The sequence below is a fragment of the Cyprinodon tularosa genome, unplaced genomic scaffold (assembly GCF_016077235.1).
Source record: "Cyprinodon tularosa strain WSP-4 unplaced genomic scaffold, ASM1607723v1 ctg109, whole genome shotgun sequence".
In the NCBI taxonomy this organism is placed as follows: Eukaryota; Metazoa; Chordata; class Actinopteri; order Cyprinodontiformes; family Cyprinodontidae; genus Cyprinodon; species Cyprinodon tularosa.
The window spans coordinates 860,986-885,309 of NW_024037882.1; the positions used below are offsets into that span (position 1 = coordinate 860,986).

Below are 24,324 nucleotides of genomic sequence, written 5' to 3' on the forward strand. Positions count from 1 at the left end.
GAATCCCAACACCAACTAGGGAGGAAGGGGTGACATTTAGGCTTTTATACTTTCAACCCAATCTGCCCATTCTGTTCCACACAAATGTCACTTGCCAGATAGTTTTGTTTTTTCGACCATTTTGATGAAATTTCTAGTAAACCATCAGTTCCTGAAATACTAAAAAACCTTATTGTCTGACACAAATTGAAAATACTCTTAAAATCCTCTTCTTTCTTTCCCCCCCATTCTATTATCAGGTAATGTCATATCTAGACCTAAAAATGGTCAAATCTGATTTAAAGTTAATGTCTGATATTGCTGAGGATACATAATAAAGAGTCAGTGTTAACATCTCCAACTGAAGTAGTAGAATGTTCTTGCATTCTTTGTCTGTTTACAGAAAAACCCTGAAGGATTACTGCAAAGTTAACAAATAAGAGACCCTTTTTAAAGTGAATACAAAGCTAAAAGATTTTAATAAAATGAAAAAGTTAAACAAAACACATGCCAACAGAGCGGAGCCCTTCCACTGTTACATACAGAAAAGGTGGCATCAAATGACAAAATAAAACAAACAAAATGTACAACAACAACAAAAAAGATGATAGTTCTAATATACATGATGATGTAACGTCTCATTTATACTGAAGTTATCTGTACAGAAGAGTTTTCTCTCCATAAGTTCCAATTACTGAAAAAGCTGAATTTAGAGGTTCAGTCATTCCAAACAAGTAGTTCTTTACGTTTTTAACAACTTTCTCTTTTAAACTAAATCCAACAGATTCAGTTTGCAAACAAGATCCGATTTCAGACAATTTCAACTGTAAAGAAGTCATATTTGCATGCAAAGCAGCAACAATCCCAGACTTGTGGCAAAAACATACAGGAGAACAGGAAGTCCACTTGCATATGAATGATGCTGGCAAATAAATAGAGCTGAAACCCTGCCTTCATCTTTTATTAAGAACCAAGGGGTAATGTAAATGAAAACGTTAGAGGAACAAAAGGCCACATGGTAAAACTGAACGTGAAGAACTGAGGGAGACGATGGATGAGTGAGTGAGTTGTTGGTTAAACGGCTGGACAGATAAATGAACAGATGGGGTTGGGTTGGGCGCAGAGGAACGCTTCACGCAGCAGATCGTCGGCGGATGACAAATGTTCCTCTCTGCAGCTGTCCTAGGTAGATCCTCATCTTTGTACTGTCGCTCGTCTTCCTCACCCAAATCTGGGCAAACAAACATTAGACGACAATCTGTTATTTAAAGATATCATGACTAAAGATTCAGACGACCAGAAATTGTGGACTTTGCACTGATGTGTTCTGATTCGTACATGTGAAATATGTTTTGTTTAGCTGTTATGTAACTGCATGTGAATTAAGTTATTACAAGCAATAAGGATAAAACAGGTCTAGGTTTAATGATGCTGAATTTTACCTTGAAAGCATAAAGACAACAGATTCCACAACTGCAGAGGTTACTGAAAGCTATAACAACGCTAAAATACCCTTTACAGTTATGGGAATAACTACGTCCATTTTAACCACTTTCTTAGACTTTTAGACGGAAAATATAAGCCAGATGCTATTTATCAAATGCAGTACTTTAAGGTTTTAGCAAAACCATTGTGTCTAAAAGCAGGTGTTTTGGTTAAGAGCTTGTATGTGGATGTGGGTTAATAAAATATTAAAGCAGAAAGAAAACAGTAATGTCATTAATCAAACAGTTATTGCTGCTCATGCATTTGAAACATAAAGTTCTTTATTTCCTAGACAGGCAGATCAACCTCAAACAAACCTTTACAGAAGAAACAGGAAATTCTTCTTATGGTTAGAGGATGCAACTACGATAATATGGCACAAAATAGTGAAGAAAAAAAGGCTGTTGGCCTGTTCAGTGTCAAAACTATATTTCGGTGAAGTAGTTTGTGTGCATATGAGATTAGACTACTTAAAAATCTGATTCCAGTAAAAATCAAATCTACTGTTTTATGTTACGTTGCAAAATCTTTGACATATATGGATGTACTTTATTTTTCAATTCTGACTATAGATAATATTTTTTTAACAAAGAAAACAGGATTCTTCTGATATTAGGAAAGAGCTAAAAAGTAAGTTATTGATTTAAAAAAAAGCTAGAGATGTACAAATATTTGGTTTCTGATACCAATACTGCACCTGTGAGAAATGACCAATACCAATATTAACCCCATGAATATCAGGTACAATTCATACATCCTTTTATTACCTATTCTGTTAAGCGGAATAAAAAAATGATATTAGTGAAACATAAAAATAGTCAATAACATTAGATATGAGAACAGCTGACCCATTGATTATTAAACTACAGTGACTTTAGACAGAAGCTAAGTGTTTTTATCATTATGCTAATAGAAAATTTAGGTGCAGGCTGATATAATCTGATCTTTTTTTTATTTATATTGGGCTGATTTCAATATCACATTGGGACACCCCAAAAAACAACAATGTGTCTAAATTTGCTTTGTGAAATGGAGAAATGGTCAATAAACAACCTTAGAACTAAGTTGCTGTTTCTAATCAACATATGTAAGTTTAAGCAAAGCAAATATTTTAACTTATCAGCTGATAATGATGATAATGCTTTTCTCCCCAGTTTAATAAGTTTATTTCAAATGTTTCCCCTTCATTTATGGTCTATAGCTCCAATCAGTCCTAAAGAACAGCATAGAAGCATTTCATCAGCTGCTAACGTTCAATAAACTCCAACTTTACAAGATTAACAACTTTCTCTCTATGCATTTGAACTTAATTACAAAAGCCTGCCGATAAGTACATTTCATTGATAACACTGACTTGTTTGTAAAAGACTGAGGAGGTTAAGTCATTCTGGTAATAAACAGGTTTCAGAGACCAAAGGATAAACTGTGGGGTCAGCAAAGAGTTAATAATCACCTCGTTGGTCCCGACTGAGCTGATGACACAGCTAATCTTTGTGTTATCCTTTGATTCCAGGTAAATGGCTTGACTCTTATGGTACCTGCAGTCAAGAGGAAAACAAAAGTAAATGCATCTTATTCATAGAGCATAAAGGAGACAGCAAAAAGCTAGCTTCCCCAAGCTGAATAAACCCCATTTCACCTAAGATGGAACTGAGCATATAATTGGATTGAAACATCCAAACAAAGTCTTGGTATTTCTTCTAAAGACTCCAATAAGTCAAAGGACAAACCAAAGCAAAAAGAATGGATTGGCACTAATATTTGATCATTAAGCCTCCACTGAGGAATAATGATACATGCGTCTCCCCTGTGGCACTTTGAGAAGGCTCTCTGGCGACAGCGTCTTCTTTTAGCCAGGGAATAAATGAGACTTTGCCTTCAAAAGAACACAGCACGCACCTCGCAACTTGCTCCTCTCAACTTTCTGCGTCTAGGCCGGCAGCTAATAGGACAGAATTCTATTATTTTCTCCCCCTTTGAAACCAATAGATGTCCTGACATTTCTGATTCAGACCTACGCTTTCAAACAGAAGGGTGTCAAGGCTGCTTCTGGTGAAGGATTCTTCTTATCTTTACATATGAGTCAAAGGAGATGCAGTTCTGGTTCCTATGCAGCCACACAGCCCAAGAGGACGGTTTAATGTTTGATTCAAGTGTTGATATACAATCAGTGGAAAACTGATGATGTTTTTCAGCAGCTAGAAAAAATGTACTACTGACTAAAGACATTAAACACGTGACAATGGGGCCACCTAGTGGTGGCAGATATAACTGCCACAGTATTACTTTAAAAAAAAAGCGAACTAATAAAATCTTACCATCTTTTATCGTAGAAAAGTTTCCCCTCTTCAATGCGGGCCTCGTACCTCTGCGAGGAGTTCTCCATGGGAGCAGAGGGGACGTGCTCAGGAGATGAAGGAGACACTGAACACAGAGACAAACTCATGTCATTAACATTACGCATAAACCTTTTATATGAACAGTTAATTTGTACATCTGGTTGTTCTAGAGCTATATAGATTTCATATGATGCCACTTCAATAATAACTCTTCAATTATTCACAGGTCAAATCTCTAAATTAGGTCTTGGTTTTGCCATTTAATCCCCTTACATCAACCAACTGACAGCGCTGTACCCGACCATAGCTTTTACTTTTCTTCATAGCAAAGTCTTTTTTTATGATTATCTACGGCGAGTCATAACGTTCCTAAAATATTGTGCTTATTTCAGAAGAATTGAATGAAAGTTTCCATGCACTTCATACTACTCCACAGTTTTACTTTGTTTTTACAATTCCCCGTTTGAGCTAGTTATTGCTTCTGAATTATGACAAATAATCCCCTTCTGAACAAAACAAATAACTCCTTTTAAGGGGCATGAACGTTTAAAAGCTATATTTCAGTACAGTAAGTAGACTATGAGGGGATCAGAGAAAGTTCATGCAGATCATCTGTTATCAAAGTCAGTATTAAGGGCGGATTATACTTCTGCAACCGCAAACATCAAATGTCGCTTGCGCTTGGTCGCGAAGCAGTTTTGCTGGTATGCTTTTGCAACGTCGGTCTGGAATTTCTAGGGGCGCACAGCAGTTTCCCGCCAAAACGCTAGGGGGAGCCTATTCGAGAACTCATGAGAACTTCAGCGCATGGTCACAAGAACTTCTTACTCCGCGTTTTTTAAAAATGGCACGCCCCGGCACCAAATCAAGAAGGACTACAGAGATAAAGGCATACCAAGGACCAATCACAGCTGCTTTTTGTCTGCGCGGGTTTGCGACTGTCTGACGTGTTGCAGAGATGGTTGCAGAGACTCTGCAACCATTTGTCTGTCCAAAATGGATTCTGCACTCTACCAGGAAATCCTTGAAAACAACATCCTATGTCTTGAAGCTCAGAATCACTCTGGGCTATGCAGCAGGATAAAACTAAATAAAAATATGCAACCGACTCTTCAACCGAATGATTACTTTCTTCTAGAGTCAGTCCAGACAAACGCAAGACTGCGATGGTTGATTATGACTTTAAATATGCCCATCATTAAAAAAAGACAAGAAAAACTCTATGTGGCTGAATTAAAACAATTCTTCAAATGATTTTAAAATCTCATTGAAAATTCTGTTTTGTCTTAATTGAATTGTTCTTCTTTTTTATGTGTTTAAACTAAAAAGAGGCAACTATGACTAGAAAGGAACAACAGAAAAAATCTTTGAGGTGGGCTCATGTCTTTTACTAAGCCTGTATGTCCCAGAGTTAAACGCAGATCCTAAAATTAAATCTTTTTTAATCAATAGTAGATTCTTAGGGCGAGCTCAGACATACCTGGTCGTTTTGGTGACTTTAGCTGTGAAAACAAGAATAGTAATAATCAATATCTTTAAAAAGCAGCTTTACAAAGAAGTAACATTAGTTAAGAGGTTTAGATAACTGTGTAAAAACAGACACACACCTTATTTAGTGTTCTTAGGTCTTCCATTATCTGCTCATCTGTTAATAAATAATTTAGCTGAGGTTTGAAGAGTCAAGGTAGACACTTTATGCATTTTAAGGACAGGGCTACACAGTGACTGTTCATACATTCGCTGCTATTCAGGAGTAGCTGAATACATAAAGTTCATGTGAAGGATATCTGGTGCTGGTTTTCTTCGCTTGTCTGGTATTGGGACTGGGTCATTGGGTCGTCTCCTCAGCTTCCTGGTCATGATGGGCTTTACCTCCATGGAGTCTGTCGATGACAGCAAAAACAGGATGCTATAAAATGGGTATAAATCTTAAAAGTCTTCTATTTGTCGTCAATGCAGAGAAGTAGAAACATCAGACATTTGAGCTTCTATCGGATTAATCTATTTTCGATAACGTGAAACCATGCTGTAAGGAAGAGTCTGACCTACTTTCCGTATTACTGATCTAAAATAACCTAAAGGAATAGGACATTTGCTGAAACCTCCTTTCTACAAGCTGCTACTGTATTGGAATGAAATGCAATGTGTCTTGAAAGTGGATAAAAAGGTAATTATTTAATCCTTCAATCCATCTACTAATACGCCTACAAATCTATGGTAATACGTTTTTCAAGTTCAAATTAAATACTTTGTCTTTTTGCATTTATTTTGAGGAATACAATTAATTCCCACTATTATAGCTGACAAATTCTGACAAATAAATTCAGGAAGAATTTTTGAAAAACAGATTTTAAAACTTGGATGAAGCCTATATTATAAGAAAATAAATAGATTTAAACTGTAGTATTAAAGGAGCGAGATATAGGAGTGGTTTTAAAAAGCTTTCAGTTTGAAACCTTCTGTTCTACTTTCTTATGGTTTCATTTTTCAGACTTTGGTCAGTCTTCAGAAAGCAACACAGTGCGGCCCCTCCCCCGCTGGTTGCTAATTTTATGCTCATCAGCTAATTGAAGGATATACCATTCACTTAATAACAAGAATTAGAATTAGACTAAAATTATTTTAGTCCTAAAAAACACACAAATACAACATGGAAAATTAGGAAGCTACCAGGTTCCACTGGAGTAAAACCTTAGTATTTCCATATGAAGTCTTATAGAGTAAGAATCTCATCCTAGTTCCTCCCTTTCTTGCATCAAAGAGCAGTTTTGCCTTAAAAAAAGGTGTTTAAATGAAGTAACCTTGGTGTTAGATAGATAACACTGTAGTTAGATAGAAGGGCCTAAAAAACAAATGTTAGTGATCACAACTAGAAATTATTTACAACAGGTATCAGGGAAAGAATTGTTCTTCATTCATACTGGTCCTAAATCTATATAATGTTTTCAACGCATCTTTAAAACGCATCCCCCGGTAAATCAGTGTTTTCACTCTCAAGTCAAGATGTCTGCCATGAAATAGACTGATAGTTGCAAAATAAAATACAAAAGGAGAGATTTTAGGGATGACATCCAAAATACATGTTTTGTCAAGTTTTTCAAAATACTTAAAATGAAGAAAACTGAAGATCTCAAGCTGAAAAGCCAAGACCAGGAAAAATAACCCCAAAAGTAAGTCTTCACAAGGTTAAAAGTTTTACCGGGGGGGGGGATTTGTTTAACTTAAATGATTTGCACTATAAAATAAAACAGTCAAGCAGTGCATCAATTCTCCAACAACTTCAGTTTTTACATTTATAAAAGATTAAAATAATTATGCAGACCACAATTGTTTTTGATGATTTTAAAATTATAAATTAACAGAAAATTAATGTCAGTTCTTCTGTTCTCCATTTAGCACAACAGATGGTTGTTTTGCTGAAAAAAAAAAAAAACTGACATTACTAAATCATACAAAAAAAAAAAAGTTCTTATCTGGAATAAAAAGCCCATTCAGTCTTAAAATCAATAAAAGAAACAAATCTCACATCTGTGTAAAATTCCAACCTTAAACCAGATAAATCGGTCCATCTGTTTAATATTATCCCAGTCATTCTGTTCTGCAGATCAGAACTAAAAATCATCTTTGCTTTTCCTTACCACCCGTTAGCTCCATTGTTAACTTCTCATTTTCAATCATCTTTTTTTTTTCCTCCAGCTCTGCGATTAGGTTTTCCTTCAGTTCGACCTTTTTATCATCAAACTCCTTCACTGCTGCCTTCTTCTCTTTTATGTAGTTCCTCTCCACCTGCTCCGTCTGTAGAAAATAAAAAGCCACCATGTTTGCCTTTTATTTGCAGTAAAAAGAGAGATGTACACATCATTTATTAGGCTTATTAAAAGTGCTTACCTCAAGGTGAAGAAACAAATCTGTGAAGAAATAATAAGATATTACTTAATCTAAAGACACATGATATTATCCTGACTTCAAGCTATGTCCAAGGCATTATTTTTTTTGATTGTCACGTTGTGAAATATTAATAATTTTTTCCTTTAAAGCGAATTCATAAGCAGGCCTTTAAAAGGCCTGACTTTATTGCCATAAGAAGGAATGATTAAATGAGCCAGTAGTTGGTGTTACTACATTTTCCTCATAAAGACTTTCTGATTTGCATAAAGGATGGGCATCCAATCCTTTCTGGGACAAACATCAAAACCTCTTTTATCCAAATGTAAAATACTTCTACTGTGGCCTGTTTTCATTAAAAGTTCATATACGAATAGGTGGATACCATTTTTTTTTTTAATGGCAAAAAAGCACCACACACACGCGCAGAGAAATAGACAAAAAATATAGATCTATGCACATTATACATCCTCCCACCTACTCGTTTTTGTAACAAAAGAGCTAAAATTGAATCTTTGCCGATTTTGTTCCTCACTCTTTATTGACTGGGCTGCTTCCTATCAGGAAAATATGCCATTGCTGAGCATTGGAACTAACCCACACTATAGCATCGTCCCCATTGCTCTTAGTCCAAGTAATAAAATCTAAATCAGAAGTGAACAGAGACTTTAATGTGACTACCAAATACCACACCAAAGCAGTCCTTCTCTAATGCTTTGACAAATATAATCAACAAAAATATAAACTCAATACTTTTGGTTTTGCTCTCTATATATATATTTTTTAGATGACAGAGTGTGTGGCGTCATGTGGGTAAGCGGTGTTCTCATATTAATGTTGTGGATCGAGTTGCCCTTGGTGCCGGTGGGGTTATGTTATGGGTCTGTTATAGAGGAAGAACAAAGGTCCATTTTATTGATGGAATTTCGAATGCACAGAGATACTGTGACGACGTCCTGAGGACCATAGTTGTGCCAAACACCACTTAACATAGCCTTATGTTGTAGCAGGATAATGCATGGCCCCATGTTGCAGGGATCTGTACACAATTCTTGGAAGTCTAAAATATCCCAGTTCTTGCACGGCCTGCATACTCACTGGACATCTCACCCACTGAGCGTGTTTTGGATGCTCTGGATCAGCATATAGGACAGCATGTATCAGTTTCTGCCAATATCCAGCAACCTCACACAGCCACAGAAGAGCAGAGTACCAACATTCCACAGGCCACAACTAACTGAGGCAGTGCAACACATATAAAACTAAAGTGTACCTTTCAGAGTGGCCTTTTATTGTGGGCAGTCTATGGCAAACCTGGGCGCCAATCATGGTGTCTAATCTGCATCTTAATACTGCACACCTGTGAGGTGAAATAGATTATCTCAACGAAGGAGAAGTGCTCACCATCACAGATTTGTGGTCTGTGAGCAATATTTGAGGAAAATTTCTATATTGTGTATGTGGAAAAAAAGTTTTAGGTCTTAGACCTCATCGCCTAAGAAATGGGAGCAAAAGCAAAAGTGCTGCATTTTTATTTTTGTTGTGTGTATGATTGCACTGTGTCTTCAGCAATGACACAAAATAAAAAGATAACAGATGACAGGGGTCTCAGGAAGACCAGCTTTTCTTGAGATAGTTTCTATGGAGGCATTACTGGTAGTAGGTAATATTAGTAGGCAGATGTTTTTTGGAAAACATAAACTCTCAGAGAGCTCAATACAGAAAAGTATTGTCTAGCTCAAATTAGTTAAACTCACACTAAAAATACTTCTATCTATAATATGGATAATTTTATAACTAGATACTAAACAGCTAGACACCCACATGACACCAGGAAATATTTCACTTTTTTCTTAAGTCGAATAACATCTTCAATAATTTTTTTTTAACAGAACCAGACCTCTGTGGGTCAGAGAGCAAACAGGTGATGAGGCAGACTGATGCAACCGACAGCCTCAACCAGGAGCTTTTTTATGGCAAGGCTGACGTTCAGCTAGGAAAATGGCATCAAGTTACAACAGTTTCATTTTAGTTTGAAGCTAAAATAAAAGCAAAAACATCTTGAAAGATAAGATGTCTGGCTAGCTGTTAGCATTCAACCGATGAAGATCTTACAAATTTACTGTTAAAAAGATATTTTAGCTCTTGGGAAGAAGACCATTTATGAAAAAAAAAAAACTCACTTGGAGAAAAACAACTACTTCAATATTAATTTGGACTAAGGATTTTAATAAAAACAGACGTTTGATAGACTCATAACACTTACCAAAAAAAAAGAACAAAAATTAGCTTGCCATATAAGGACTTTTATAAATACTTATTTTTTAAGCATCCTAATAAAATAAGCAGTGTGGATAATTTAAAAGAAATTAGCTAACATTGATCCAAAAAAAGATAATAAAATTAGTCATCCACGGTAAGTTTTCAATGTGTGAGATCCCATCATGGTAAACGTATTTTGATGCACAAGAAGCTGCCATGATTTTCTCTTTAAAACAAAAATCATTTGAACTTGTAATTTCTTTCTGATTCTATTCTGGCCGCATCATTTGGTGGGGTTTGCTTTTTAATGATGGCTTAATGGTAAAAATGGATCTGATCACGAACCATTGATCCCCTGTTAATTTAGTCTAACATAAAGGTTAGACCATATGATTTCCACGAGCCGGAAAACGAGGACAGAATCGCAGAATTTAGCAAATAAAATGGAATCTAGTACAAAAGATGGAACCTCAGAGGGTTTACCTAAACGAGACCTGAACGAAAAGGTAATTTCTGAGGTATTTTGTCCACTGCAAAAGCCTCCATCTACCGTTACCTAGCTACGTGGGACAGGCTCAGGTCAGCCATGGAGAAGTGGCAATTAGAAAGAATAAAGTCCAAAAAAAATCTAAACAAATGTGAAACCTGGAACTAATTTGAAGGCAGAACAATCCTCAAGAGATTTTATTCATCTGAGGAGCAACTCTTATCAGCAAATGATTGATTGGACACGTAATAATATATGTGATGACCACCTCTGGTCAGAGTCACATCACAAACAGGGAAAAGTAGCAAGCTAGCGCTAGGTATGAACTCTTCAGCATTTAAATACATCAGCACAAGCGAGGCGTGAGTTTATTTAACGCACATTAATTCTGATTTTGGGCTTGGATCCAGTTTAACAGGCAAATGTGGACAAAGTGTTAGTTTGTAGGTTTCTATGCATCTTTATGAGACATTTCTATTTTCAACTCTAAAGTATTTTTATAATAGGACACATTTTCATGTGAGATTATGTTATACACACAAACAATAATTTCTGTTCTATGAAAACAGATAAATAAAAGGGTAAATACTAAATATTTTTAAATAACTTGCAAAAGCATGTAAGATTCTGCAAAATCCCAACTATTTATTTCTGAAAATGAAACAAGTCAATATGTTTTGAATTTGGGGGCCATTTGCTAAACACTTTTTAGTAACTTTAAAACCACAAATTTTTCAGGTATTTTTCAGGTTCATGAATATGGTTAAAAGGAAAATGGGGAATTGAGGAAAGAAAAAGCAGGATTTAACAAAATTAGTGGTATTTTGGAAAAAGGAAAAGTGATTATTAGGGCCTACATAAAGGTACCATTTCTTACCAATACAATTATAACTCATCAGACTGGGCCTACCCCAGATGCAGGGTTCCACCATCTAATTGACATCAAATGAAGTTTGAGTTATGGCATGTATGTTAGTTAAAAATAAAGCCAGTAAATCTGATGAATATTATAAATTTCAGTGTGAGTATTAGCCAAGGTTCCCTGGTAGTTAGTGTCTTTGTTTACACTGATAACAGCTAATGGTTCAGCTTTGATCGCTCTGACCATTTCACTCTACTGCCACCTTTTTAAAGATAAAACTCATCCTATTTTACTTTAACATGACTGGATGACGGCCAGTGTAACTGCTTTATTATAGAATACTCTGGAACTTGCAGTAACCTACTCTTAACACAAATGCATTAATTAAGTCAACAAAGCATGTTCTTGCCAGCATTTCGGAGCCTCTCTTTGTACTGCTGGTCCAGCTTCTTCATCCTCTTCTGATATTCCTGCAGGGTGCCTGCAAGAACAAAAATCAGAACTTAAGTCTTTTTGTTTGTGTCCATGTCTAACTGGCTGTTTAAATTGATTCTTTCCACAGGAGGAATAATTCCAACATTTCAGAGTGTAATAAAATAATAAATCACTAATCTCACTGTTTAACCTAGGATTTTGTCAAGTCTTGCAATGTTTCTGACATACTGAAAGGGTTTGCACATTAGTCACCATAAGCCATATTATAACGGCAGCGACTCTCTGCATCCACCCACACTATATCCGAGATTACTCTGACACTGGAGTCACATATTGATGCACAAAGCAAATTATATTAGACAACAGTTTTCACCATCCACATCAGCCTGAGCCAAAAAGGCCCAGTGGGAGCAGCTAATGGTGCAACAGAACTGGAAACAGCACAGCCAGCAGCTGAGAAACAAAGCGAATCCGTAAACAAAAGACAGACTGGATTTCATCATTTATGACGTGGCTGTATGTTTCTCTTAAACTTTGTGACAAAAATGACAATTATTAAACTCTTTTTGGAGACATTATTACCAAGTCACAAAAAGCACCATCTAAAATACGTCCTTTATTTGACATTTACTAAAAACAAAACATTTATTACCTTCTTGTAGTTGCTGCAGCTGTCTTTTTAATGAGGCCAGTTTATCCTGATACATTCTGGAAATAAATAAACAATAAAAAATCACAATCAGGGAACGGGAACAGCAATTAGAAAGTCTGATTCATAATTAGAAAATAAAAAAAAGAAAGAACAACTTACTGTTCCTTAATTTCAACATAGTCCTCCTCATCATGTTTGGCAAGATCTGTCTCACTTGCATCTTCAGTGTCTGGAAACAGGAATAGCAGGGGTTTAAATTCCAATCCCTCCAAGATAAAACTTTCACACATATATTTAAAGAGGTTTTTTTTTTTGGCAGCCATAAGAAAGGTTGATAATGATCCTCTGCAAACAGGAAAAAAATCCTGCGCATCAAAGGACGTGCTTGGCAGTAGTGAGGTAATGGTGATCACTGTTCTTGTGATGCCCTGCGATGTGTTTGAATTGTTGATCATAAATCCACATACAGTATGTCCTATAACACGGGCAGAAGTTCGGCTAATGTCAACGTGGATACATCCTGCAGCGTCATTTAGTAAGTTTAATCAAAATGAACCATTGATACAATTAATAAAACTCTCTGTTAGCCAGTGTGCAAATTAAACTTTCAACATTAGCCGCATGAGATGATTAATCAGCCAATTCTGGTTCTACTTGCGGTAACTCTCCCAATAGAAAGCTAACATCGATGCTAAACGACGTGTCAAAGTCGGAAGCGAAGTTTATACCTAAAACCCGAACTAGAGCTTCTTTTTTATTATTTGGAAGAACTGAAATAAACGAGAAAGAAAAGAAAGGCCCGAGTTAAGCTGACACGGCAAGTTTCATTTTCAGTTAGCAATAGTGTGCTAGCTGAAGTTAGCTCTGCTGTTAGGGAGAGGAACCCCGGCTGGTAGCTCACAAGGACATCAAAAACACACCAGGAAGAGCAAAACAACATGAAATAAAGCAGGATTTTTGCTCTGAATGTCAGCGTCAGCTGGATAGCAAACCTTGTAGTGTTGTCATCGCCCTGTTTTACTCCTCGCCTTTCTTTAATAGATTCACCGCAATCCGCCTGGTCTGACTGAGGAGCGTGGAAAGGGCACAGCAGTGGACACAGCAGGCAGACAGACAGGCAGCAAGCAGGCAGCCAGGCAGGGCCAACCTGTCAGCGCCCGCAGCTAACGTCACGAGCTCGCTGGCTGGCTAATTAGCGGCGTTTATCAATAAAAGCTATGGATTAATAATAGTCATAACCGTAGATGAGGTTAACTTCCAGATTTCCAGACTTACCCTAACTTTCCCTCACAATGAATGATCTTATAATTATGTCAGGGCAACAGTAACCACAAGGCAGACAAACAAATGAGCTTTAAACAAAATACATTTTAAGAGAAACATACATAAAATAATAACAGTAAATTAAAGAAAATATATTCATTACTGTACATTTATGGCAAAACTGATTAGCAGGAGAGATATCAGAATCATTCATCTAAATATAATAAGAATCTAAAGTATGATCACAATATAGTTCCATCAATTACAAAACAAAATCTATCAGTTAAGGCAAAATTATTGACATTTTCTGTTTATGCATGCATAGATCTACACCAACCACTTATGAGTTAAATAAAAAATGGATACTGGTTTAATTCATCCTGTCTTTATTAAAATGGTGCAATTGTTTCTCCTTGTTTTTTGGTGCGTTTCTTTGCGGGGGGGGGGGGGGGGGGGGGGTCTTACATACCTGTCAGAGCTAGAAATCAGTCAGGTAAAAGCCACTATTTGTTACTAGATTATAAATAAAACGACAGTCAGTTCTTCCTTTATCGGAAGAAACAAAAACAAAACTCTTAAGTTTCTGTACCGAAGCGACTAATCTTATTTTTTCCTCAGTATTAGTCGGATTTAAGATCGACCTTTACTATCCCTTAAATATGTAACAAAAAAAAAAAAACAAAAAAAAGAATCAGCACATTAATCCAAATATTTGATGTTTAATCTTAATATTTTGATTTGGATCTCTAAAAAGGTGAAATACACAAACTTAATCTGTTACTATTTAGAAACCATCTACATGCTCACAGTCGAAATCCCCTAAATGTGTTTTTCAGCCATACAATCGTGTATAGATTATATTTTGTTGAAAGAAAATGGTCTCAGACAAGCCACCCACTTTAAGTAGCTAATAATCATCTGGGAGGAGTCTATCTTTAGAAAGACACGCTAGCGGGTTAGCCTAAAAACACATTGATGTTGATGTATTAGTTACGGAATTAAAGGCAGAAGTTGAACCTAAATTAGAATATTATATGTAAAATAATATATATAACATCAAGAGCATAATGTTAAAACGCATTCTTTGACATTGTTATAGCTATATTACTGCAACTACTCATTTCCGTTTCTTCTCCAAAGAGTAGACGGAGCCCGACAGTTAATGTGTTGCTGAGGATTTCTTCAATTACCTTCCTCCGAGTCTCTTCCTCTAAAACTCCGGTCATCGTCCTCATCCACGCTATCCAGCTCCTCTTCGTCGTTGTAATAACCCACCATGGGGGAAATCAAAGTGGAAGCCATTTATCCGTTAGGATGTAAACAAACATGAAATAAACAATTGATTTGTGTTTTGCAGGCTGCTTGAAACTGCGCCTACAACTGGCAGGACCTCTTTATACCAGGCTGTCCACGTTTATGCCTGAACACAATTTTTGTCAAAAAGTAATGTAGGATTGTTTTAAGTATGATACGAAAATTTGTTTTTTATACCAACCCATGTATGATAAATAATATTTTTTATTTATGGTAATAAATGTGTTATAATCTCCTAGTGAAAAAACAATGGTGCTCCTTCTGCTGGCATTAGAAACTGGGGACTCCAACTCGTTTTAAAGATAAAAAAAAAAACCCTAACCCTAACCCAACAATTAGGGTGTATTTTCACTATTTACATCCCCAGACACACTTACTATAATTTGAATTCCAAACAGTAAGATCTGGATTTTACTATGCATTGCACCTCATTTCCTATTAGGCTATTTATAGAACTATTTACTTACAACAAGAAAGAATGCAAAAAAAAAGAGAGAGAGACAAATAGATATTTCACTGTGGATTTGAAGAAAAAAATAGATAGATAGATAGATAGATAGATAGATAGATAGATAGATAGATAGATAGATAGATAGATAGATAGATAGATAGATAGATAGATAGATAGATAGATAGATAGATAGATAGATAGATAGATAGATAGATAGGCTGCAGCTGTGCATTTTTTCATTTACAGATGACTGAGTAATCATAAAAACAGGCACATTCAGCATTTAAACGATATATGGTTTCTTAAAGTCACACGTTCACATTTTTAGCAAGGTGGCATTTAATCTTCAGATAAAACAGTTCTAACATCAGTATGACAAAAGCTTTTCTATTTCAGGTTGACTTATCATCAATATTGAGCCAGCTGCCTCTGTAGTAAAGAGGGTAAAAAAACAAAGGTGCACATTAAGACTTCTATTTGGTTGTATTCCTTTCTTTATAATCCCTGCCTTTGAGTAGAGATTAATGTTGCTGCTTCTATACATTTGACATTTAAGATTCAACTTAAAGTTTGGTAAAACATGATTCTATGCTTAGAATGTAAGCCATTAATATTAATTTCTTTTATGTCTCTGGAAAATATAATAAGATGTAAGTTGGAGAATGAGTATTTAGCAGCTTTCAGAAAGCATCATACTCAGATCACAGCAAATTAAAATTAGCACTAAGATTTAGGTTGTTTTTAGGTAATAAAACATAGTACATTTGTATTTTTTATATCTGCACTCCTTTGAGAATTACCTGTGGCCTATTATTCTCCTGGCCGCTCATGATCTTTTCTGGCAACAGTAAGAAGCTCCTGCTCACTACAACTTCCATCTCTAGAAATAAGCTGCAGAAGGTACTGTACAATTCCTAGCATTAGATTGACACTATTCCTGCTTTTGGATCTTTTTCTTTACATTCTTTTGACTTTATACAGCATTGGTTGTTTCTGTATTTGTAAGAATAAAGTCATACTTAACTCGATGTGGGGCAGTTTTTTTCACTGTGACTTTAAAACAACTTTGGCAAAAGTGGTCCAATATCTGAAGAACATGCATACGAATAGGACAGCCAAGTAATAATGTGGTTTATAGCATTTAAACATCCAACAAATGTGCTAATTCAACAGTAAGACACCATAATGAAGGGATTTTATTGTAGTTTATTGTCATCTTGAAAAAGGTCAAGTTAATACAAATCCATTTAGTGCTCTATTAGTTCACTGCCTATCAGCAAATTTCTATGAAACGATCTGTTACCACAACGAAGCAGCAATTTCCAGAAAAAACTAAATCAAATTTGGAGTCCATCTGTCTAACAAACATACTTTTGTTGTCAGAGCATTAATATGAACAATACATGTTTCACATTATGAGAAATCTTTGTTGTGTACTTAATTTAGTATCCATATGTCTGACTTCGGTAAAGGACATTTAAAAACATTGGAGTAGGATCTTGTCAATGACTGTTACGGCTGTTGCCGTCATATTTGTGTTTTCCCTTTATTTTCTTTATTTTCCCTCTTTCTCACCTCTACTAAGTAGGCTGCATGGCCCTGTGGAAAGACCCGCCTACTTCCTGGTTTTTGGGGATCTGACTTCAGTCCCATCCATTGGTTCCCTCAGTTCCACCTTTAACCAATGGCTCATCACCACCTGCAATCATCTCCTGCTCATAAGGAATCCTCACCTGTTGATTGAGGCAGCTTGTCACAGCCAGTTGACTTGTGTGCCTCGTGTGAATCAAACATTGTTGGTTAGCAGCTGCTTGTTTGTTTAGTGGAGTAGCTTGCTTCATTTTGGTTACCCATTTGGGGTTTGTACTTAGCTTGTGTCAAGTATTTTGTTATGTTTGGCTTATGTGCAATCTTTACTAGCTTGATGCTAGAAAGAGGGTGGAGGTAGGGCCAGAGTCTGGACTGATTGCATCACTGAGTTTCTTCTTTGTTAGTTACATTAGTTGTAGTGGGTGCTGTGCTCTCTTTGTTTTTTAGTAAGAATCCCCTTTTGGTTTAAACCTGTAGTTCAATATAATCCTCCTTTTGAGGATCTCTTTTATTTAACTTTGTTATTTTCACAGCACCCTCACCCACCCTGCTTTTGTTTGTCTATTGCTTGCACCTCTTGTTATCAAAAAAATCATTTTATAAGAACTTACCAGTTTCTGCCTATATGTTTATGCCCCCACAGGGGCCGTAACAATGACACTTGGGAAAAGTGTCCAATGCACTAAATAAAAACACTTCCTTTACACAAGGATACCAATTGGATAGGAAACTATATCCTGTTTTTGTTTGATATCTGAATATTTATTTTACAACTATTTTAGAGTCTGTCAACATTTCCCATCATAAAGATGTGAGCAAAAACACTTTTTTTGGAGTGGCGGCCTAGTGGTTAGGGCATAGAGCTTAGAATCCTGAGGTCCTGAGTTCGACCCCCACTCCCACAGATTGCCGCTCTGGGTCTCTGAACCAGACCCTTAACCCCACACTGCTCCCTGGCCACCCCATGATGGCGGCCCACTAAGAAAGGTGAATTTCTCCAATGTGAGATTAATTTCTATTATTAATTATTCACAAACACATTTTTTTTTAGATGGATTATAAATAACAATTTTTGGGTGAAACGCAGTACACAGAGTGTTAGTGGATTATACAGTGAAGGTGGAGAACTACTAATTAGAGAGAAAAAAAGAAAAAAAGCATTAATTCAAATGTATAATTCTATCAAACAAATATATTGGCACTGTAAAGAAAAATCCACATTATTTGTAAATATTTGCTCACTTAATAAAAATCAAAAAAATCAAAAGTAGTACTGATACTTTTGCAAATTGTTGGAAATACATTTTTCATTTAATGTAATTTAGCAGGATCATTTTATGCCACTGGAAATCTCTCAATCAGTCCCCGTTTAAGGAATGGATACAGGTTCTAAGCTCCATGGCCAGCTATGAGCGGGTCACCTATAGGGTGGCTGGGAGGGAAGACATATTCAATGAGGTGTGGGGCCCATTCCTAGCTCAAACCTTCTACTTATATTTGATTAGATAAACACGATTGCTTTAATAGGTAGACTTTCTAGGGTTTTTTACTTTTTCTTGTCTTTTTTTGTGATCTATGTTATATGTTGTAGGTCTGGCTTATTTACTTTGTGGCTGGACTGCTTTTTTATTTGATCTTTTTTTATTACTATTATTGTTATTTTTGCCTTGTTTCATGGTTGTTTAAAAAATAAACTCGACAGTTGCTAATAAGTGCACACAAGATGTTTTTTCTGATCCATGTGACTGTAACAAGATAACAAGTGCTTTTTCTATATCTGTCAGGCAAAAACATCAATAAAAAAATTATATTTTATCAAAATTAACTTTTATGTAGCTTTCAGTTATGGAGACCTCCAACTCCTGTGGTCCAACGCTAGATGGCAGCATTAGCTCGAGTATATTTTGTCTTTACTGAAGCAGCAACATAATCAGTATGACTCAGGTCGTGCATCTTTAATGATTAGCTAAAAATAAACAAGTAAATTAAATAAAATGGAGGCTTTATATTACTTTTCCTTTTTCCTTGGGGGGTTGGATATGTCGTTAATGCAAAATCGGTGTCAAATTACAGCTAAAATATGCGCATTGTATTTTGTTGAAGTGCCATAAATCAGCATAATATTGTGTGAATAAATAAATAATGTCTCTAAGAAAAAAAAGCTAAAGCCTGGAGCGCGCACATCCTCCAGCGCCCCCCCCCCCCACAACAGCAGACAACTTTATTTCCGGCCGCCTGTCAAACTAACTGCTCTGCTCTCCCGCTGCTCCGTCATTCAGGAAGTCTAGACGAACTGACAGCACTTCGCCAAGTCGCACAGATATCTTCAAAGTCGGACTAAAAGCACCATACCATTCTTCTTTTTTTCTATTTGACTCTTTTTCCAACTCGGGACCGACTTTCATAAAAGGTGAGCGGCTTTTTTTTTCCTGTCTTAAATCTTCTCACCGGTTGTCAGTGAAACAGCTCGCGCTCTCAAACTGAACTGACACTTCCTCTCGTGTCAGCGGCTAAGCTACCCTAGCTACATAAAGCGTTAAGAAGTGGATTTTAATAAGCGCTACTCTGGAGTTGGAGATAATTGCCCTTCGATTTGGTTTGGTTTTTTTTGTCTAGTCGTGAGATGGTGAGCAGGTAATAACACGCACACACGCAGCAGCATCAGCTCAGTAGGTTTAAAGTGCGTAGCTTTTTAACCGTGTTTGTTATTATCGCTCCCTTGCACCTGCTTGGAATTGTATTAAAAATGTCGAAAATATGTATTGTTTTTACGTAGAACTGAATAGGGAAGAAGCTTTGGTGTTTGCTCCTGTCGGAAGGAGGAGGGGTGGCTACACTGAGCCCACGGGTGACAGGTTGTAGTGGAAGTGTAAAAGCTGAGGAGGAGGGGGGGTGAAAGACGACAATGCGACTGGAGGGTGCGTGAACTTGTCCTGTGTGTAATTTTAGCGCTGTCATGGAAGTGTGTAGCATCAGAAAACACTGTGGTACCTTCTATTGTAGCCTTGTTGTGAGATTTTACTATCACACAAAAAAAAAGACACAAATGTCCGCCACAACATGACCCCCCCTCCCCAACCTTTTTTTATTTTCAGCAGCAGACTCGTTTTGCTCACTCTTAAATAACAGTAGAAGCACATATTTTCTGTCTGCGACATAAATGCGCGTCATTTTTGTTATTTCTCACGCGCTCACGGTTTGCTTAAAATGTTCAGCTTTGTCAAACATTTGCAGAACGGCACGACGCTGTGGAAATGGCAGATGTAGATAGCGAGCTGAGCACTAAAACCCAATCTGACCCAACATGACGTCATCTCTGAGAGTAGAGCTCATCAGAGAGAGAGAGATAAAGAGTGTCATTTGTAAAGATTTATCTTAAGAAAGAGTTAAAGACAAGAATCCACAGGGAGAACTGTAATCCTTCATTGACATTTTCACCTGCATGTCATTTACAGCAACATTGTTTTCAGCTTATAGCTTAAAGGAGGGTAATAGTTGAGGAGAAGTTTAAACTCAAGTCACTAGATCTTTTGCATGAGAGGCTACTGTATAGCAAGCTGGAAGTGATGCTGCACTACCTTAGCTTACAGGAAACGGTGTTTTTCTTTTCTTCTTCCTCTTGAGGTTTCTGATTTTCCTTGCAGGTTTTTTTTGTTGAAGCACCAGTTAAGATTTTCAAATCTGGGTCCTCTCATATCTCCTGGCTGCCTTTTAACTGTGCTCCCAAGAGTGGGAACAGAAAGTGACACACTTCCTTGGGATATGTAGAGCAATTCACTGCATATGATTATTACTTGACCTTGTAATTTGCAAATAAGTGTCTCTCGTAGTAGTGGTGTTGCAGACATGATACATGTCAATATACTGCACACATTAGGGATTCTTTGCCTCTTTTTATTTAATATTTTTTTTAAACTAGCAAATTAATAATAGCATTTCAGTTCAGATTTAAGAACAACTTATGATAAGCTTTTTTTTTACTGTGTTGTTACATTAGATATGTAACTGTGTTTTTGAAATGCTTGTAAGAAAATAACTGGGTGATATTTCTTACCAAAGCATTCCAGCAAACCTTTAAATACAGTAAAATGTTGCACATTTCTTACAAGATTGTTTTCTACTAAATAAGGGGTGTTTCCATTTTTAGATAATAGAAAGGAAAAGTTCTGATGCAGTTATTTTACTGCTAAATCCTTCATTTGTTTTTTGCATTTTAATTTCTACCCATCTCTGTTTGGTGCATTCACTGACAGGGAAGACATGTGGCCTTGAATGGCCCACCAGTTGGAGATTGCTGTTTTTTGTTTATGCAGTTTAATATAAAGTAGTGGGTGCTTATGTATCACTTCAACAATTTAATCCCTGCGAGTTTGGCGGCCTTTTGTTTGAGATTACAGAGAAATATGCATTGAAGAGATAGAAGTTTAAAGAAAAAAAAGGTCTTAATTTGCAACATGAGGATGCATAATCGAAATACATGCATGCATTTCCATTTATCATGCATGTTCAAAGTTGATTAAGACCTTTAATAGCACTTGAGAAAAAATATATTTGTACACATGACACATTATGAGGTGAGCAAGAACACCATGTTGTCCTCTGAGCTGAGGGATAAAATTGGTTTTACCCACATCATGTCTTTACTGTAACCATCTCTTGTATCCCAGTGTATTAAGCAGCCCTTAGAAGTTTGTTAAACATCCAACACTTTAGTTTTTGCTGCTCGAAGCATAGTCAGAAAAACTGACTTGCTTCTTTTGCTCCCTTTTAAGAGAAAACAGTAAATAAACAAATAAAATCAGCCCCATAAAAGAGTTTAACTAAATGCCTCCAAGAGAGAAGTGTCATCAAAGGTTAAAGTTGAGCCACCTACAAGCCATCAATGGAGGGTGCCAGAGAGCCCACTTTGTGAATAAGGTTGGGGTGGTCACCAGCAGACCCCCTACTGTCATATTACCATCCTATTCATTGCTTCTGTGCTATTCATGTGAACATTGTGGAATCTGGCTGGCTGAGTGGTTGACAGTTAAAGGAATAGTACACCCAAAACATAATTAGCCTTCATTTTCTACTCACCCCCATGCTGAACAACACTCTGGAGTACTTTTTTGATATCTCAAATGCACCTGGAGATCTGGGAGGCTTCTTGCTGTCTGCTGACATTCAAATAATGGAGGTCTATGGTGACCGAGACAGAAAGGTCCATAAAAGTCCACAAAAAACGTGTCAATATTTCTCCATACTGCTCGTCCAATGTATTCCAAGTGTCCTGAGTGGGTAGCATCCAGAATTTACTCGAAACGAAGTCATTTAGAATGTTTTTAGAGCATAAACAGTAGTGTATAGGACTTCCTGGAAGCGCGCACATGCGCGCTCACGACGCTACGGAAGCCGGCAGACCAAACCAGCGCATTCAGCTCGGCAAAGAACTCATGCTCTTCCTCAACACTGAAGTCCTCAGACATTTTTCTTTCGTTGTTTCTTTCTTTGCACAGGTAAACAGCACATTTCTTCTTCTACGCTTGCATTATTGGCAGAGCAGACGCTGAATGCGCACTTTCATCTGGCTTGGTCTGCCGGCTTCCGTAGACTCGTGAGCGCGCGCATGTGTGCGCTTTCAGGAAATCCTATACACTACTGTTTATGCTCTAAAAACATTCTAAATGACTTCGTTTCGAGTAAATTCTGGATGCTACCCACTCAGGACACTTGGAATACATTGGACGAGCAGTATGGAGGAATATTGACACGTTTTTTGTGGACTTTTATGGACCTTTCTGCCTCGGTCACCATAGACCTCCATTATTTGAATGTCAGCAGACAGCAAGAAGCCTCCCAGATCTCCAGATGCATTTGAGATATCAAAAAAGTACTCCAGAGTGTTGTTCAGCATGGGGGTGAGTAGAAAATGAAGGCTAATCATGTTTTGGGTGTACTATTCCTTTAAAGTCTGATGGGGGCTTGTCTTTGTCACCATGTGTTGGTATCTTTTACTGAAAAGACCAGATCTTTCCTCCTCGGTGGCTGACAAAAGATGGAGTTCACTTAACAACAAAACTGTTGTGCAGTGTGCAAAGCTCACAGAAAGTAAACACAACCGACATTATACCTTGAATAGACATACACTTTTCTAATAATGTTACAAAAATGTTTGTAACATTATTAGTTAATAAAAAAGGGAAAAAGTGGTGTCTGAAAATTGTGAATCTTATGGTGTGTCGAATTTCTGTCAGAATTTAGATTTGGGAAAGTTGTAAACTAATGGGAATAGCTAATTACTGTGCTTATTCACCAGGCTAAAGGCTGTTAGCATTATAAGATGAGAAGAGTTTTCTATGTTCTGTTCATTCAAACAATAAAGGAACACATGGAAGTAGGAGTGTTTAGAGTTTAGATGCTATTACAATAGATTTAGATTTTAGAAATTAAAATAGATTTAGAGAAAACACTTTATTTATAGATAGCACCCTATGCATACAGTACGCAGATTAACAGTTTAAGAATTAGGAACATCTATATTTTAAACCTTCTTCAGTCATTAAACAAGATTTTTTATTTATCTCTATCCTAATTATTTTGACTTTTCTTATTAGTGATAGGAAGAACGGTAAGGTACAAACATGAGGCTGAAGCAATTTCCTTCTTAAAAGAAATTTTAGGAACACTGGTGGTTCGGATTTTTGAAAGTCTACCACACTACAAATCTGAGTTAGAGTTTTATAAGAATTTCTAAACGAAAGCAAAGCTTATATGTTTTCCATCTGAAACAACTCGTTGTATCCAAATTTCTAAAAGCTGGGTGCTCTAAAAATGGATTAAATAGTTGTATTTTTTTAACTATCACTAAAGTTGGGAGCCTATCAATATTAAAGCGATGCTTTCAGGCTTAATGTTCTAGCATGTTTAATGTAGAAATGTTCTCCTAGATGAAGAGGGAAATGATCCCCCCCCCCAAACACACACACTTGCACTTCTTTTGCAGATGTGTTCATGCGTACTGCTTTTAATGATGATTTCAAAAGACAGTGAAACTGCACTGCTACAAGATCTTAGTCTTGTAAGGTCTGCATAGTGTTCGTACCAACGTATTAACAGGATTTATCAGCAGCTACCATTTATTGCATAAAAGCTTTAGGAAAAACATTCAGGAGTACTGTGGCCAGCATCTGAAGAAGACATTTGAGAGAGCCATCTTTATATAGTTGACATAAAATCACTTTATTTAATAAAAATCTTGTTTGACACATAGCGCCCATTTCTCCTGCATGTCTCTTCTGGATTCAATAGAAACCACATTATTGCTCCACTGAATAAAATCCG

The 24,324-nt window shown here is 36.6% G+C and overlaps 2 protein-coding genes across 3 annotated transcripts in view; one reads left to right on the forward strand and one right to left on the reverse strand.

Annotated features, from left to right (window-relative positions):
* Window positions 1-426: 426 nt before the first annotated feature.
* suds3 (SDS3 homolog, SIN3A corepressor complex component) lies at window positions 427-15,045 on the reverse strand. Of its 2 annotated transcripts, none has more exons than XM_038293456.1 (12): window positions 14,840-15,045; window positions 12,546-12,615; window positions 12,387-12,442; window positions 11,709-11,780; window positions 7,692-7,711; window positions 7,442-7,598; window positions 5,591-5,686; window positions 5,411-5,472; window positions 5,284-5,305; window positions 3,783-3,888; window positions 2,918-3,002; window positions 427-1,210 (listed from the first exon to the last, which is right to left on the reverse strand). In XM_038293456.1, the coding sequence occupies exons 1-12, from the start codon at window positions 14,949-14,951 to the stop codon at window positions 1,112-1,114; spliced, it is 957 nt and encodes a 318-aa protein (XP_038149384.1). In that variant the 5' UTR covers window positions 14,952-15,045; the 3' UTR covers window positions 427-1,111. The 2 variants fall into 2 exon arrangements, with proteins under 2 accessions (XP_038149384.1, XP_038149391.1); XM_038293463.1 differs by lacking the exon at window positions 14,840-15,045 and adding an exon at window positions 13,379-13,515.
* Window positions 15,046-19,235: 4,190 nt separating this feature from the next.
* taok3a (TAO kinase 3a) overlaps window positions 19,236-24,324 on the forward strand; it is a 67,911-nt gene continuing 62,822 nt past the window's right edge. The window contains exon 1 of the mRNA XM_038293476.1: window positions 19,236-19,414. The gene's annotated coding sequence lies outside the window, so the exon portion shown is untranslated. The remainder of the gene's footprint in view (window positions 19,415-24,324) is intronic.

Coding starts and splice junctions, on each gene's coding strand:
- suds3 (XM_038293456.1), bottom strand. CDS start 14,951: ATGGCTTCCACTTTGATTTCCCCCATGGTGGGTTATTACAACGACGAA. Junction 5,473..5,590: donor GCGAAGAAAACCAGCACCAG/ATATCCTTCACA, acceptor GACTCTTCAAAC/CTCAGCTAAATTATTTATTA. Junction 3,003..3,782: donor CTTTTCTACGATAAAAGATG/GTAAGATTTTAT, acceptor TCTTGACTGCAG/GTACCATAAGAGTCAAGCCA.